Source organism: Poeciliopsis prolifica, unplaced genomic scaffold (assembly GCF_027474105.1).
Source record: "Poeciliopsis prolifica strain line A6 unplaced genomic scaffold, Auburn_PproV2 SCAFFOLD009, whole genome shotgun sequence".
In the NCBI taxonomy this organism is placed as follows: Eukaryota; Metazoa; Chordata; class Actinopteri; order Cyprinodontiformes; family Poeciliidae; genus Poeciliopsis; species Poeciliopsis prolifica.
In genome coordinates, this window is record NW_026562384.1 from 12,137,417 (window position 1) to 12,154,199 (window position 16,783).

Consider the following 16,783-nt stretch of genomic DNA (forward strand, 5'->3'; position numbering starts at 1 on the left):
TTCAGGGCTGCTGTGTGAATTTCATAAGTGACAGTCTTAACTTTTTATGTTAAACTTCATAAATTTAAGTGTTTAATTATGTAATCTTAAGAAACAGAGATGATTTATTGTTTTACTCATTTATAAAAGAGTGTCAAATTTTAAAGGATCATACAAGGAGATTAAAACTGAAAACCCTTTTTTTTTTGGTAAATTGTGATTATCCCCCCCCCACCCATTTGTCAGAATAATATTTCAGTCATATAAATCTCGTAACATTTCCCATATCAAACTGATTTCTGAACGTTTTTTTTTAAATATGTTTTTGTATACATTTATTTACTTTCTTTGTATTTTATTAATGTATTTTTGATAGACGTCGGTGTTCAGTGAATTACATGATGCCTTTTGATGCGGCTAATTTCTCAGATTAAAACTATTGTTAGAAAATAACAACGTTTGAGCATGTGTTATTTTCATTACAGCCACCATCATTAATAAATGTTTCATGATGGTTGGATTTCTAAATGTAGCATTTTTAACTCGCTGTAAATGGAAACTCGTCGAATTATAAGTAGTTTGTTTTTCTTTCTTTTGTTTGTCACTTCTCAAAATTACTGTCGGCTCTGATCCGGACGTTAATGAAACAAAGTAACCAATCCGTCAGCCGGCGGATAAATCAAACGCCTTCGAATGTTAATATATTGTAATAGCTTTTTAAATAGCACCCGCTGTGTCCAATCACAGCAGCTCGTTCTAATCTCCAGTCTGGTGGTGAACAGGGAAGGGGGCGGGGATTCGATCTTGTTCCTTTTTGTGTGTGTGCGTGAGTGTTTGTGTGTGTTTTCTAACCAGCTGAAAATGGCGGTGGCCCGGACCGTCGACAGCTCCTAACTTTTATCGCACAATAACAAACACCTCAAAAATTCTGGTCTTTTTTCCGCATAACATGGGGAGAAACCGTATCCAGAGGCTACAGGCGCGTTAGTCGGGACACATTACTTCCACCACACCGTCTTAGCGGAGTTTAAACATAAAGGTAATGATGAAAATCTCCCAACTACCGTAGACGGGCTAGCGACAACTAGCTAGTTAGCATCATTTGTAGCCGACGACCTAAGAACTGTATTGTCAGCGGAGCTAGCTTGCCCTCTCAGCTGACGTTTGGCTACAGCGACACATATTAGTTCATTAACTATGTTGCTGTCAGCTTCGACCTTTAGCAGTTTGAAAAATAAGAATATATTGTGGAAAAAACCAATCGTGTGATGCTAGCCGTAGCTCGCTGGCTAAGGCAATAGTAGCAGTCGAGAACTAGCAGTGAGCGCCCGGCTCAAATAGAAGAATATTAGTTTCAAAGAAAAATGTGACATTATAGCAATGTCATTAAGGGCTTAGTTTGCCCGTTTTAGAGATTTAACTTTATTCCTCTTTTGCAGACTATGGAAGATCCTCACACACGGTACAGCAAACGACTGGTAAGCAACTTAGCCCAGATGCTACCTCTGCTAAACACTTTAGCTGTTTATAACACGTCCAAGATCCATTTGATGCCCAGCGAATATATAAATATATGTAGCCTTATTCTGCTAGTAATTATGAAACCTTTGTGTGATGTGTTTGAATGAAACGGCCGGCTTCTTTTGTGCATCTGATTCCATGCAGAAGCCTTTCTGTTTTGGTTGTAATGAACTTGTTTAAAGACCCTGGGTTCAATAGAAGGTCAAGTTCACCATCTACCCTAATAGCGTTTGTTCAGCGACCTTGTTTCACCTTTTTTTACAACCCGTTTTCTTTCAGATTTAAAGCAATAAAAGTCCACCTAGACAATATATTTAAAATCTTTTATCTTATTATTTGCTGGACAGGTGTAGTTAAACATCATTTTATAAAGCTTGGAATTATAGTTTTTTCCCCCCTGTTGACTCACTTGTTAAGTTTCTCATAGAGTTTAATGTAATTGCAAGTTAAATTGATGAATCACTTTTCTTCCTGTTCTCTTTTTACATTTTAGCATAATTAGGCAGTTCTGGTTTGATTACATTGTAAATTAACAGTTTCTAAGACTGGGGAATGCTCCTCAATCTTAAAGCAATTTGAAACTTAAATAATTGTTTGCTTGGTGTGAGAAAAGCACATATTTGGTAATGGGGGTGGAGGGGTTTAATCCATCTGTCTGGCCAAACAGTGCTTCACATGTGGGAGGGGGGCTGAAAGGGGGCAGTGTGTAGAAGATTAACTCCTGCCATTGTATTGTGGTAATTCTTTGTGTGCAACATGAAGTGATACCGCAGCTGGTTGAGTGATCTCAGGCAAATTGATTTTTCGTCTTCATCTAGAAGAAATCGTGATTAGTTTAAGACTAATCACGATTTCAGAGCAGATCAAAAACAAGCTTTGTCCAGTGTCTTTGCATGTACTGTAAGTAGGTATGCTGCTTGATGTTTTGCTAGAAATACAGGAACAAGCTTGTTCTGATGGACAGTGAGTTATGATTTTCTTTAAGGGATGAGCTGCAGACTCAGATTTTGGCCAACCTTGTGTTTGGGTTTTTGATGACAGAAGCACATTGGACAAAAATATATGCTGGAGGAGAGGAAATGGTTTTGAACTCAAAAGAAAATAAAAATCTTAAAAGGATATACCCATTTATGAATTAAAGTGGATGTCTCTACTATTATCTGTTTTTACAAAAAGAAGTCAGAACGTGTCGTTGATGGGTTTATAGAATGAAAATTGATTGAGCTCTTAGTTTTGCAGTGTTTAATGATCAGGACAAATAGTTTTTTAAATTTATTTTTATTAATTTCACCTGCTAATTAAAAGTCAAATGATTTTTGTCAATTAGTTGTCGCATCCTATGCTTTTGCTTTAGTTGTTGCCTAAAAATATTTTCATTTGCTATTATGATTTTCCGTTTAAAAAATCCCTGGTGATTAACAAAGTCAAACCATAATTTATCTTCTCCTTTACATACTTTTAAAAAAATCAAAGTGGAAACTTTGCCCTGATGAAACCATGTCTCCGAAATGTTTCTCAACCAAACTATTGAGATTTTTATGAACAAGTTCAAGCTGCTCTGCTAAAGCCTGGATTGTTGGGTTTAAATTAAAAATTTGTGACAGTCTTTTTGTCCAAGTTCTTGAATTTAATCGTAACAATTGTGAAATAGTGAGTTGCTTTTTAGTTTTTATGATGTTGTAAAGTGGTTTTGGTGCTGAGTAAAGGAGCTGCTGAAGGTTAATTAAGAATTTATTCCAGCCACATAAGGCACAACATTCTTCATAAAATATTTTACTGCCACCTCCATCACATTTAAGCCAGACATGTTTTGTGCTCTTGTGTTGCAACCTTTTCTTTACAAGTCTCATTGGAGATTGAAAGGCAAAATTTATTCATAAGTTCCAGGTTCTGAAGCCATTCTCTTGTTTAACCTACACCCACAATATTAATATCATTTTAGTATTCTTTTAATTATTGTTCTTTGCAATGAAGTTATTTGTTTTAACCTTCAATTCTTCTATAATGAACCTTTTTAAAGGATAAATTTTCCATTATCTTTGAATTTAACTTGACTTTGCTTTTGTGTAGTTTGAGGTCTTTCATGCTGTTTTCCAAATTAATATCTTTAGAATAGCAGCATAGTCTTTGTCCCAGTTGTGGTTTGGAGCACAGCTTTTTAAATGAGCATCTTATTTGCTCATGTGGCTGTTTTCTGTTTTGCATTAGTTGCTATGATGCTGATTTGTCAAGGAATTTGGAAAAGGATCATTTTTAGCCCGGAAAGTATCTGGGTTAAAGTTTTATAGGAACTTGCAGTTCAATGTTGGTGTGAATTATATTTAAATGTCATTCACAAGGTCTCCAGAGTTGCTTCTTTGTTCTGTTTTGTTTTTCTGTCAGTGCTCACAATAAGTTAAGAAATCCTGGGGGTCTTTAGACTTCAAAAAAATTCAACTTGCTTTTTCACAGAATCACATGATTAACAATTGAACTAGCTTAGATCTATCACAACATAACAGTGTTTATTGGATACAGTCACCAAGATGACAGAAGGAGAAAGGGAAGTGAGAAAAGTGTAATCAAAGAATTAAAAAATAATTTGGGGCACAAAAAACAAGAGAACATATGGAGATAAATTCTCCAAAGCTTTTTCCCACCTATACATTAAACTGACTCTGCTATTGGAGTCACTCAAATTGTTTCTGTCTGACTCTTAAAATCCACTTTTCCTCCTCAGCGGACGGCTCCGCGAAGACAGTACCAGGACGATGGAATCTCAGACGATGAGATCGAAGGGAAACGAACCTTTGACCTGGATGAGAAGCTGCAGTGTGAGAGATTTGGCAGTGATCTGGTCAAACACATGGAGGGTAAAGGTGAGACGCCCACATTTAAATGAAATGGATCCACTCAGGGTGTGTAAAGGCAGTGCAATTATTTTTATGTCACTTAGTTCTTCACTTGCAGGTGAAAGTTACAAGTACAGCAGTGTGTCCTGTTTGTTGAATAATTTGCTTTGCTTTTTCCATCTCCTTGATAGATTTTACATATGAATATATACAGAGAGAAGGGCTCAGGGACCCCATTATTTTTAAGACAACCGACGGGCTTGGTATACAGTAAGTCGGTGTATTTATCTTTCATCTCATAATATCATTTCATGAGAATTAGAAACACTTAAAAAAATGACTCTGTCTTACAGAATGCCAGACTCAGATTTCAGTGTGAGTGATGTCAAGTTATTTGTTGGTAAGTTCTTGACTTCTGGTGTCTGTTTGTATATTTAACAGTTTTTTTCTTAGGCTTGTTATTTGCCTTTAGGATCAACTATTTTAAAATGTTGGAAAGCTAAATGTTATACATTTTTCTTGAAAAAAATGCAAATTGAGCAAAATCTTTATGTCTAACATGTTTTATCACAATTTAAAAGTTTATGCAACACCTTTTTTTAAACATATGTCATAAATTTAATTGATATTTAATTATTTTAGCTTGGTAGTGTATTTTAGGCTGCTGACGTTTCCCTCCTGCTCACAACTGAAGTTATTCCAGGGCTGAGTTTTAGCTTGGTTTATGGAGGTGTTATTCGCTGAACTCTTGTCAACTGGCCTGCAGGCAGTCGACGGATTGTAGATGTTATGGACGTGAATACCCAAAAGGGAATTGAGATGTCTATGGCTCAGTGGCGACGCTACTATGAGACGCCACCATCAGAAAGAGAGAAACTCTACAACGTGATCAGCCTGGAGTTCAGCCACACCAGGCTGGAGAACCTGGTCAAACGACCAGCATCAGTAAGGACCAAAGTTATTTCACACTTTAGATCTTTACACATATTTACAGTTGCATAACAAAGAACTTAACATATTTTTGACTTTTTGGCTGTTTGACAAGGCCACGGCAACATTTACTAGATTGCATTGTAGAAGACGCATTGGCATAGTCTTCTTTTCTTCTCTCCTCTGTCCAGGTGGACCTTATTGATTGGGTGGACAACATGTGGCCTCGTCATCTGAAGGAGAGACAGAGAGACTCCACTAATGCAATCATTGACATGCATTATCCCAAAGTCCAGAAGTGAGTAAATCACTTGGATATTTGATTCACTACAGTTCGGGTTCTCTACTGAACATTTCTAATACATAGTTGTATAAGAAAAGTTGCTTTATTGTTTTCCGAAGCTGGCTGTGTTTGTTTCTCAGGTACTGTCTCATGAGTGTACAGGGCTGCTTCACAGACTTCCATATTGACTTTGGTGGAACTTCAGTCTGGTACCACATTCTGCGAGGGGCAAAGGTCAGTTTTGGCATGATGCTGTATATAAAAAAGAGAGAGCTTTTGCTGTATTTGATCATAGGCCAATTTTCCTTAACATTACTTTTCATCCCGTTAGTTGAAATTAAAATAAAAATTTGGTTCCAAATTCATTTTGTGACCTTTGCATACCTACCTTTGTTGAACGATTTGCTAAGATGGAATATTTTTGAGATGGAGACTGTTTGAAAGGACTGATGATTAAGACATGATTAAGTTTAATCTGGTTTGGGAGAAAATATTTAAGATGACTCAAACTCTGTACTTATCTATGAACATTTTCATATTTACTTCTTGCAGGTGTTTTGGTTGATTCCACCAACGCCTCAGAACCTGGACATGTACGAGAACTGGGTTTTATCGGGAAAGCAGGGGGACATCTTCTTGGGAGACAAGTGTTACGACTGCCAGAGGATAGAGCTCCAGCAGGGCAACACCTTCATTATTCCATCAGGTTTGTTATGCCAATAATGATGATCAAACAAACACATTTGTCTTTTGAAACTCTACGCATTTGCTTCCTCTTGTTGACCGTGAGGATAAAATAAGGAGTTTTATCCTGGTTACATAAAGGTTGAAGAAGTACGCACTTAATCGTCACATTTATTGTGAATGTTTCATGTGCTGCAGGGTGGATCCATGCCGTGTACACTCCAGAAGATACTTTAGTCTTTGGGGGGAACTTTCTCCATAGCTTTAACATCCCCATGCAGCTCAACATCTACAATATTGAAGACCGCACACGGGTGAGGAAAAAAATCATACCTAAGCTTATCAGATAGTTTTTTACTATTATTACAATGCAAGGCACAGTTTAAGTAGGTGTAGAATAAGTGATTACACAACTGTACCATAAGAGTGATTCTTTGCACATGATTCACAGTTTTCCCACTGAAGGTCTTAAGTCTTTATTTACAGCAGTTGGTGTGTTTTGTTGAGTAAATCTTTGTACATATATACCGTTGTGTAATGTAAGATTTAAATCGTGGCGATGTTGCAATTGAACTCCTGATCTACTGCCTGGGATGCAAGAGAAGATTTCAAGCTATTGCTCTTACTTAAACTAGATAATTGTTGCTGATAATTGGATGATAACAGAAAGAGACTGGGATGATATGAAACATAGGAATATGCAAGAATCTTGCTGACAAACAGCAATGGTTGTTATTGTATTAGCTTTGAATTACTGGTAGACGTACACGCCTTTCAGAACCGGTTGGTCATGGATCAGGAAAAGCTGATGGGAGTTTAAGGGCGTCTCAACACTTGGGAGTAGGGCTGTTGTACATTAAAATTTTAGTAATCGAGTCATCTAATGATTATTCTTACAATTAATTGAGTAGTCGGATTAAAAATAAAATAAAATAAAACATTGGTAAATCTAACATAACAGCAGTGTTACTATCGCATATCAACATCTGTCTAATTTTTCACATTTGAGTTTCCACTAAGAGCTGTTAGACGTAAATTAACTTGCAACAATAATAGCTCACTTTCCAAGTTAACCTGAAGAAAAGTTATATAATAATCAATTTAATAAAAAGGCAGGCTCACAAATATGCTTATAAAAAATTTTCTACACTCCAGCTTTTCATTTGTGTTCATCTTCGGTCAGTTTAATAGATGACTTCTCACCTTGCCCTGACATTTGTAGCTTTTGTGTTTATGTTGGCGAAGAGATTTGACACCTTTGTTCGTCACAAAAACACATCTACCAGCTACGGTGCGCGCTGCTGCACGTTTGTTGAGACTGGGATGATATGAAATAAATTTTCTGATTCGTCCATAAAGCTACACTTACGTTAATCATCTAATGCGTAGCCACCCGTAGTGTTCAGTCTGTCTGCTCACCTGTATAATTGCACAGCGTTTGATTAAAACATACCGAACAGGACTGGTGTGAATGCACTCTTACTGAAAATCTTGTCTTCAGTTACTTCATGAGTGGCTAAATAAATTTTATGAAAATAAACAAAAGTAATGATGAGGTGAACTAAATTATTTAAAAATATGTACATATTTCTGTCATCATTGTTTAGGTGCCAGCGAAGTTCAGGTACCCGTTTTACTATGAGATGTGCTGGTACGTCGTAGAGAGATACCTCTTCTGTCTGACCAACATCTCTCACCTCACCCCGGAGTTCCAGAAATATTCGCTCGGCATTGGTAAGAATGAATGAAAACAAAGTTTTCCTTTTATGCTTTTCTAGTTTTCGAACTCCCACAACGGGATCGGACAGAAACAATTCCGTCTTAAATCTCTTTTTCAGGACTGACTAGAGCAGATGTCGGAAATAACGATCCCCCCATTAATGGCACCAATGGGGTCGACGGTGAGGTTGAAGAAAAGCCGGAGGAAGAAGAGATTAAGGAAGAGGAGGGTGACGAAGAGCTTGAAAGCAAAGTGGGAACAACTCGACCTGTGCTGACACCTTTCGAACTGGAGGGCCTGTGGAACCTTTTAGGGAAGCTGGAGGAGCTGCCAGCCCATAAAAAGTGTGTCCCTGCAGGAATCAGAAATGCTGCAGCGCTGCTGGAGGACATGAGGGTGGGTAGCTGTACATTTCTTGAATGTGATATGGTTCTAAAAAGCTTAAATATTTTCCATCTTACCTGGTTGTGTCCAGGCTGTTCTGAGGGAGTGTGCCTGTGACGACATCAAACTATCTTGCACTGGAGAGCCAATTGTCAAGTGGCCTGAAAGGGTGAGTACGGATATTTAATATATCTACTTTGTTTTAATATTGTGATATTAAAAGCTCGATTCTTTTTGCTTTTACACACTAACATGTTTCTCCAACCGTTTTCTGCTGCTGTGGTTCAGCCGTCATGGTACCAGCCCCCCACGCCTCCAGCACCTGTTATTTATCGACCCCGTTTGGGTTCGTCTCTGCACAAATCTAAGCGGTCTACCAAACACACTTCCATCTCGGCGCTGCGGCGCAGGCGGGTGAGATGCAAGCGATGCTCGGCCTGCTGCAGGAAGGAGTGTGGGGACTGCCAGTACTGTCTCGACATGAGAAAATTTGGTGGTCCTGGACGAATGAAAAAGAGCTGCGTTATGAGGCAATGTCTAATGGTAAGGTGCCATGCAAAGTGATGGAGTGCTGTGAAAATTATGTTAAAACTCAATAATGTCTTTCAAAGGGAAATGTTTAGTTTAAAATTCTGTTAAATGATACCAAAAATATTATTTATATTCTGAAGAATAAGAGACTGGTCATTGAGTTTCTTTGTCAAAATTGAGATTTTACTTTTCTTCTGTCATATAAATTCTTAGCATTAAAAAAAAAAAAAAATTGTGATCTTCTGTATGAGATCAGAATTTTTTATCATATTTGTGGGATGTTTTTTTCTTTTGCAGCCTGCCTTGCCAAACACAGCCCGATGTGCCGTTTGTGGAGAAGGAGAGTTTGATGAATCAGATCCCAGTACTTACTCTTTAATGGAGTGCACTGCCTGTTCGCAGATTGTACATCGTCAGTGTGTTAAGGTGAGTCTTTTATGCAGGTGTAGAAGGAGATGCAGTGAAACAGAGATGGCTAAATAAAAACTAAACATTAAATCGATTAGTACATGCCTTTCAGCACTTGGGCAGGTGCATCTTAATACTTGGATAAGGTTTCACTGTTGATACTATATGCATTATTGTGTTGGTGGTTGGTGTTAGATTAACTCTAAGAAGTATTTCTTCTGTTTCAGGAACCCGGTGAGGGGAAGATCAATAAGGACCTGCCCAGCTGCTGGGAGTGTCCCAAATGTTACCAAGGGAATGACTCTGACTCAGAGGTACAACATTTTGCTTTTGTTTCTTGGTCTTGCATTAGAAACAGTTTTTTTCAGCCAGTTACAGTATAACATCTGGTTTATCGTGTTGTTCAGTCTTCCAGTGAGGAGGAGAGTGAGGACTCGGAGGGCTCCACATTCATGCCAGAGTCTAAACGTTCGTATCAGGATGACGTGTGTGAAGAAGGTCCGAGTCGAGGGAAACGAAGCCGACTGCACGGCCGACAAACGGCGCCGCCTCCCTCCCAAAAACTGCTGCTACAGCATCAACAGAGTCGCAAACGAGAGAGTGCACTGGAGTACAGACTTAAGAAAAGGGTAGATACCACGCACTGCAAGAGTGTTTGCTATTCAATATTTTACTTGCTGAAAGAAGGTTTGTAGAAAAACCTTGTTTTTCAATGTTTGTTCATTTTTCATCTTTCAGATAAAAATGGAGAGGAGCAAACTTTTAAGAGTAAGGAACTTTTGTTGTTTCACAATTTATAATATTGTGCTTAAAACTGGGGTGTCCCAAGTGTGGTTCTCAGGCCATTTGCAGACCTGGTCTGATTGTGTGTGGCCCTAATTTTATATAAAAAAATGATAAAAATACCCCAGCCTCCAGCACAGGTGTTTGATGCAAACCTTGTATGTTTATTTACAAAGTTTTTATCACAAAGTAAAATGTTCTTACAATAGAAAATGTTGGAAAGAACACTAATCATTTGCTGTCTTGCTGCATTCAAATTTGCTTTGAAGTAATTTATTAAACCTGGCTAAATCCACCAAGTGTTTTCACAGAAAGGATTACCTCAACACTGACTTCATTGCTTAAAATTGACAAAATTTTCATATTTATATATTTTTTTATTAATGCCTTGAAAAGTTACATTTCTTTTAATAAGGCAAACCTGCAGAAGTATTTAGTTTTGATGCAGAATGATTAATGACTACTTTATTTGTTTAAACTATTGCATTCTTAGCTTTTTGTTGATGAGGTAAAACCAACTTTTTTGGCCCTCAGATCCTTTCAACTCACTGATTTTGGACCTTGTGACAAAAACTTTGGACACCCCTGACTTGAATTATTCCATGCCTTTGTTTTGCATTCAGATTTGACTGATTGAATTTAGCATTTGAAAAATATCTTCTCCTTGTTTACCTTCACCCCGCCCCCCAAGAAACAGTCGTCTTTAGATCGCTCTCCCCGGTTCCTGAGCTCCAGGATGCTTTCTCGCTTGCACTCTCCAGTCAGCAGATTGTCTCAGGGCCAAATCCGGGGCTCCGCTTGGGCAACTGGTTCGTCTCACAGCGGCATTCTGGGAGGTAATGGATCGTTTGGGCAGCAGAAGTCTTCCCATGGCCTGGTGTTTCAACCCAAAGGAGAGCCTCGCAGGGGTCACGGAAGAGGCGTGAGGCTGCGAGGAGGAGGAGCGGGACGCGGCATCAGAGGTGGAGGGAGACACCATGAGCCGGAGGAGGACAGCGAGGACAGCAGCAGCAGCAGCAGCACCAACAGCAGCAGCAGCGAGGAAGATGAGGGGGAGGAGGAAAACGGGCTGAACAACAGGAGGGTGGGGGATAAAGAGAACAGGCCCCAGTCGAGGCGAGGGCAGCCCGCCACAGAACAGGATGAGTGTGGAAGTGGACTGGGCAACCAAAACGGAGGAGAAAAGGACAACGAAGAGGAGGAGACGGAGTACGACATTCCAAAAGGGGACAAAGACGGTTCGTTTATTAAAGTGACGCTTCAAAAGCCGCCCAGAGCGAAACAGGACTCCTCAGCTATCGTCCCGAAATTAGAGGCCGTTGCCCCTCAAACTGCAGCTTCTGGAGCAGCCAACCAGAGCAAAGCCCTCCACAGACCCCCCATCAGAAATCGAGGGCCTTGTCCGGACCGAAACGCAAACCGGGTGACGCCACCGCGCACTCGGAGCAGACACACAGACTCTCGTTCTTCCAACCCAGACAGACTGGACACATCAAAACAAACGAGATCAGCCAGACCAGCTAAACTTAGCAACAGGGCTTCCTCCTCTTCATCGTCTGAGGTTCAGCATCTCAGAGTCCCCCTCTCCGCCCTGCAGGAAGGAGGCGGGGAAGCGGACAGGGAGAGCTGCGCGGGCAGTCCGAGCTGTGAGAGGGAGGTCTGGGTCTCCGTCTTTCGCTACTTGAACCGAACGGATCTTTGTGTCTGCATGGCGGTCTGCAAGAATTGGTACAAATGGTAAGACCTGTTCACACAGTTATTGTAGATCTGATTAACAGTTTATGACTAGCTTCACTTCCTTCCATTTCCTCTCACTTAAACTTATTTGCTTTACTGACCAATTTGTAAATACCAGATTTTTTTCTGGTCCATTTTAAATTTGTAGACCTGAGCTACAGAACGATAAATGATACCGTCACAGCAGTCGCTCACGATTTGGTTTCATTCATCAATGAGAAGTTAAGTCAACATCGACTTAATGTGGAGTTTTAACAATAAGCTGCGGAAGGTTTCCACCTAAAGCGTGAACTTCACCCTTTCCGTTTTACATTTATCCCAGATTCTTACTCATCTAGTCAATATTTGACATACTAATGTTTATTAAAGTCTTTTCTGAGTTTGATAATTAACAGACACCAAAAGGTAATTTGGGTGTCAAAACAAGTAATTTGACTCTGGGTCATCTCACCCCTTTCTACTCTCATTCTTCACCCATGATTTGTTTTTTTACATTTTTAAACATAATTTCAGGCTTGAACCAATGAAAATCAGTAAATTTTTCTTGGTAGTGAAATTATGGTTATCTCTTTAGAGAGATAACCATCTCTCTTTAGAGAGATAACCATAATAGTATTTGCATTTCATATTCATATGTAAATTAGTATTTTCAGAAAACAATTTCTTCCCATTGATTATGTGTTCCGTGTAATGTAGTTTACATTTAGGAAATCTGATAGATTATGACCTCTGATCAAATTACATTGAGTGACTGTCAGCGGTTTGATATTTATAGGAGTAGTGAGGTGACAAAAGCAATATCTAAGAATATTTCACATAGCTTGCCTCCAGTGTGTAAGGACGATTTAGTTGAGGAAAAAAGTTCTGCACTTGTTTTGACGTGGATTTGACTTCGGCAGATAAGCTTTAGCAACAGATTATGCTTCACCTCTGTGGACAAAAGCTATAAATGGAGGCTGGGATTTAAACAGTTAAAATCCAAGAGACGTATCTGTAAAAACTGGAAATGTACATTTTGCAATCTGCCGTTCAGTCACAGTTAACCTGTGATTCTGTTTGTTGATTCTGTGATTCAAACAAACTTGAAATTTCAGGCAAATATGCTCTTAAATTTTATCTTTGCCTGATTTATAAATTTAGTCGTGGGACATTTTCCCTCTTGGAAGGATTGTGGGTTTTGTATCTGAAATAAACTGCTTGACAGAAATGCTTCATTGAGTTATCTTTGTCTGTAGGTGTTTAGATAAAAGGCTCTGGGCCCGAATTGACCTGAGCATCAAGCGCACTGTGACCCCTCAGGCCCTCACAGGCATCATAAAGAGACAACCCGTCACACTCGACCTCTCCTGGACGAACATCTCCAAAAAACAGCTCAACTGGCTCATCGGCCGCCTGGCTGGTACGACTCAAGCACAAGCCTCGTTGTACTCCTCATTTTGATTTTGCCTTATTTAGTAGTGCTACAGTAGGATAACAAATGTGACCTGTTAACCATTTTTGCAGGACTAAAGGATTTGATGCTGTCTGGTTGTTCCTGGTCGTCGATTTCAGCTCTCTGCTCCACTGGCTGTCCTCTCCTTCGTTCTCTGGACCTGCGAAACGCGTACGGCGTCAAAGACGCACAGATCAGGGATTTAGTCATACCTCCAGGTAAACAGAATCACTACCTTGGACTGCAGGTATTACAAGACCTGCTTGACAATATATTAATGTAGACCTGGGTGATGGAACAAATTTTAACAGACACCAAAATTTGATGATGACTATGATTTCACCCATGTCAGTATTTTCAGTATTGAAAATAAAAGAAAAGGAAAGTTGTCTTTGTTTGTGTCTGTATTGGTAGGCTATGCTCATGTCCCTTTAAGACGCTGCTCTGTGCACAATCTGTGGTCTTTAGACTCCACCCCATACAGTCTCCAACAAGAAGTCAAATAGAGGGGAAGGTAGAGAAAATGAACATTTCAAAATGTTGAAGCTGCATTGGTAGAGCTGGTAGAGGAGCAGCTCATTACCGCCAAAAAGTGTCAACACTTTGGAACATTGGAACGTTACTAAATATTTCTAAACTTGTTCAGTTGTGCTTATTTGTTCAATAACTTTTAAGCGCACATTTTCTTTTTATCTGCAGGTGCTGTTTATTTTTTTTTTAAAGCCCAATAAAGTGGCAGTAAAAATACTTGATTTTTAGGCCATAATTTGCTCCAAACTTGTTTTTTCTCCGCTTGCCAGGCTGTGACAACCGCAGCCGGCTGAGGAGCATGCAGTGCTTGCGGCTTGCAGGTCTGGACATCGGCGACCCCACTCTGCGGCTGGTGATCCGCCACATGCCCCATTTAACTAAACTGGATCTGTCCCACTGCAACAGCCTCACCGACCACTCCCTCAACCTGCTGACCGCGGTCGGCTCGTCCACCCGGAACACGCTGACCGAGCTCAACCTAGGAGGTGAGCGACGCTGAGAACGGGACAGACACCTTGGTTTGCGTTTCGCCACGTTTAACCTTTGCCTTCGTTTCTCTCAGGCTGCAGCAAACTGACAGACGCGTGTTTGAAGTATCTGCGCCGCCTGTCATGCATCTCTCTGCTCGACCTGCGAGGCTGCAAAGGAGTCTCCAGAAAGGCCTGCGAGGCCTTCATCTCTGAGCTGTCAGTCAACACACTCTACTGCCTATCAGATGAGAAACTGATCCAGCGGATATCCTAGTCGCCTGCCTTCTCGCTGCGCTTTAGTGATTTGAGATGCAAAGAGCAGAGGGCGCGTCTCCGGACCTGACTCTGCAGGGAAACTGGACTGCAGGAGGGGTGGGGTCTGAACTGGAGCGCTTGCTTACTTCACTGGTGTTTGGTAAAGGGAGGTGTTAAAGCAAGATCAACACATCTTACTTTAATTTTTTTCTGTGTACCTACAGAGACGCTCAGGAGCCTTTTTGCTGTTCATTTTAGAAATAATTTTTGGAAAGAGCATATAATTTTTCATTAACTGGAATGAGACTGATCAAATAGCTCAGTTTGTCCTGTGGATGACCACATTGACTTTTTTATGTGTGAAAAAAGTCCCATTGTTGGCTCTCATCACAAACTCCTGCCTTTCAGAAATAGTAAAGACTTTGAGTTGCATCCTCGGGATATAAATAACTCATCTATTATGCTAAATCATCATCAAATCTTATTTTCATTGTGACGAAACAGAATCGCTTCGACTTCAACTACATTTGGGTGCTTTTCTTTTTATTCTTCTCTGGGTTAAATTGTCAACATTTGCTTTATGCACAACAGCTACGCTTGGAGATTCTTTTTTTTTTTTTATCTAAACATAAGTAAAATCATCAGACTACTGGAATGGCCTGTGTTTACCATTGTGCATCCAGCTTTGTAATTAAAAGACTTATTGCAGCAGTTGTTAGGGGTATACATTGTTGTAAAGCTTGAGAAGGTACAAAGACTATGTGAGTAGGCAATCAACATAGTAACAAGACCTCACCCCGTGGATGGGGCAGGTTGTAATAAGTGTGGGGGGGAAAAGCCAAGGATACAGTGGCAGATAAATGGTGCATTTTTAAACAGCAGTTCAACTTCAGGTGCTATTATTTTCAAACACGTATTGCTTAGTTTTTTTTTTTTTTTTTTTGTACAGATGTTGAAAGCAAAAATATTGTAGATAAAACTGCTCCCCGCCCCTCTTTGATACAATTTTCTTTATTTTTTTTTTTTATGGATGGGGGAGGGGTGAAAGTAGTCACTTTTGTTCACTTGTCTCTGTCTGTGTGGAGATGCAAGATTTTATTTGGAGAATTTGCTCATTTGTTTTTGTTTCCTTTAAGTGTTAAAACTGAAACAAAGCTCTCCTCCTGGACTGCTCCCCTGGCCATACCCCTAAGAATGAATATAATTATATAAATATTTACTTTTTTGTAAATGTGTGTTTTTTTTTTTTTTTTTTGGCTTCCTCTTTTAGATTCTAAACAGATCGTGTAGCATTGTAATTATTTTCAGAAGCTTTTTTTCACTTCATGTTGTTATTTTTCAAGAAAAATAAAAAAAAGTTGACATTGATTTCAGCATCCTTGCTAAGTTGAAACGGCGACTTCGCCTTACTTCCAACATGTTTCAGCTCAATTTTAATGGGATAAAAGTAACAAATGCAGTTTTAATGTATTTTTTTTTAACGTATAAAATTTGCTTTAATCAGTCTGACTACATGAAGACCTAATTTCCCCCTGAATAGTCAGAAATGGCTGCGACAGCCTTTGGTGCAATGAGTTCTTCATTCTTCTTGTCAAATTGTTTTAGATCGGTCAATTTGGTGGATTTTGAGGTGTTGAATGGCCGACGCCCCAACTTTGACAAGGCTGCTTCAAAATCCTTGTTTTTGAGCGACTACTCGGTTAGTCCTGGTGTTGTTCTGCACATCCAGATGTGGTTTACTTCAAGCTCTTGAACTGATGGGTGGATGTTGTCTTTCAGGGTTTTCTGATCAATGATTTATGTTTCCTTCAGTTCAAGTTGTTCAGAAGAAGCAAAACCGTCACCATGTTGGACTGTTGGTAGGATTTTTCTTTTTTGTGAAATGCTGTGTTTTACACCAGGTATAACTGGACACAGACTTTCCAAAAAGTTAACTTCTGTATCAGTCCATGGAAGATTTTCTGAAGTCTTTGGCAAACGTGAGACTTGAATTACTTTAGATGTTTTTTTTTTCTAAGAGATGCTAATGTACTCCCGGACTACCTTAAATGGGGAAAGTTTTTCCTATATTCATAGCACTTAAGTCCCAAGCTGTCATAAACTACTTTTTAACCCTTGAGAAACAAAGTCAGTGACACTGATTCTCATCTGTTCTTTACATTTGAGTAAGATGTGCTGGTGTTTTTGCTCCTTTGGCCTACTTCATGTTATCAGACAGGTTCTAATGATAAAATGACTTCATTCTCCTTCAGCTCAGACAATCAGACCTGGGTGTGGCTGGTGAAATTAGACCCAGCTTTTAAA

At 39.5% G+C, this 16,783-nt stretch overlaps 1 protein-coding gene across 1 annotated transcript; it reads left to right on the forward strand.

Moving 5' to 3' along the window:
- The first annotated feature begins 824 nt into the window (after positions 1 to 824).
- Positions 825 to 16,286, forward strand: kdm2ab (lysine (K)-specific demethylase 2Ab). Its single transcript, XM_055034808.1, has 23 exons — positions 825 to 1,018; positions 1,419 to 1,457; positions 4,220 to 4,358; positions 4,523 to 4,601; positions 4,685 to 4,731; positions 5,098 to 5,276; positions 5,453 to 5,559; positions 5,685 to 5,778; positions 6,097 to 6,250; positions 6,427 to 6,542; positions 7,836 to 7,962; positions 8,067 to 8,344; positions 8,424 to 8,501; positions 8,621 to 8,875; positions 9,161 to 9,289; positions 9,499 to 9,585; positions 9,679 to 9,900; positions 10,010 to 10,039; positions 10,746 to 11,791; positions 13,027 to 13,190; positions 13,295 to 13,441; positions 14,024 to 14,239; positions 14,317 to 16,286. The coding sequence occupies exons 2-23, from the start codon at positions 1,422 to 1,424 to the stop codon at positions 14,496 to 14,498; spliced, it is 3,912 nt and encodes a 1,303-aa protein (XP_054890783.1). The 5' UTR covers positions 825 to 1,018; positions 1,419 to 1,421; the 3' UTR covers positions 14,499 to 16,286.
- The last annotated feature ends 497 nt before the right edge of the window (positions 16,287 to 16,783 follow it).

Excerpts from the sequence above, each read along its gene's own strand:
- kdm2ab (XM_055034808.1), top strand. The coding sequence starts at position 1,422 with ATGGAAGATCCTCACACACGGTACAGCAAACGACTG. Across the intron at positions 7,963-8,066 it reads GAAATATTCGCTCGGCATTG|GACTGACTAGAGCAGATGTC; the intron begins GTAAGAATGAAT and ends TCTCTTTTTCAG. Across the intron at positions 9,586-9,678 it reads GGAATGACTCTGACTCAGAG|TCTTCCAGTGAGGAGGAGAG; the intron begins GTACAACATTTT and ends CGTGTTGTTCAG.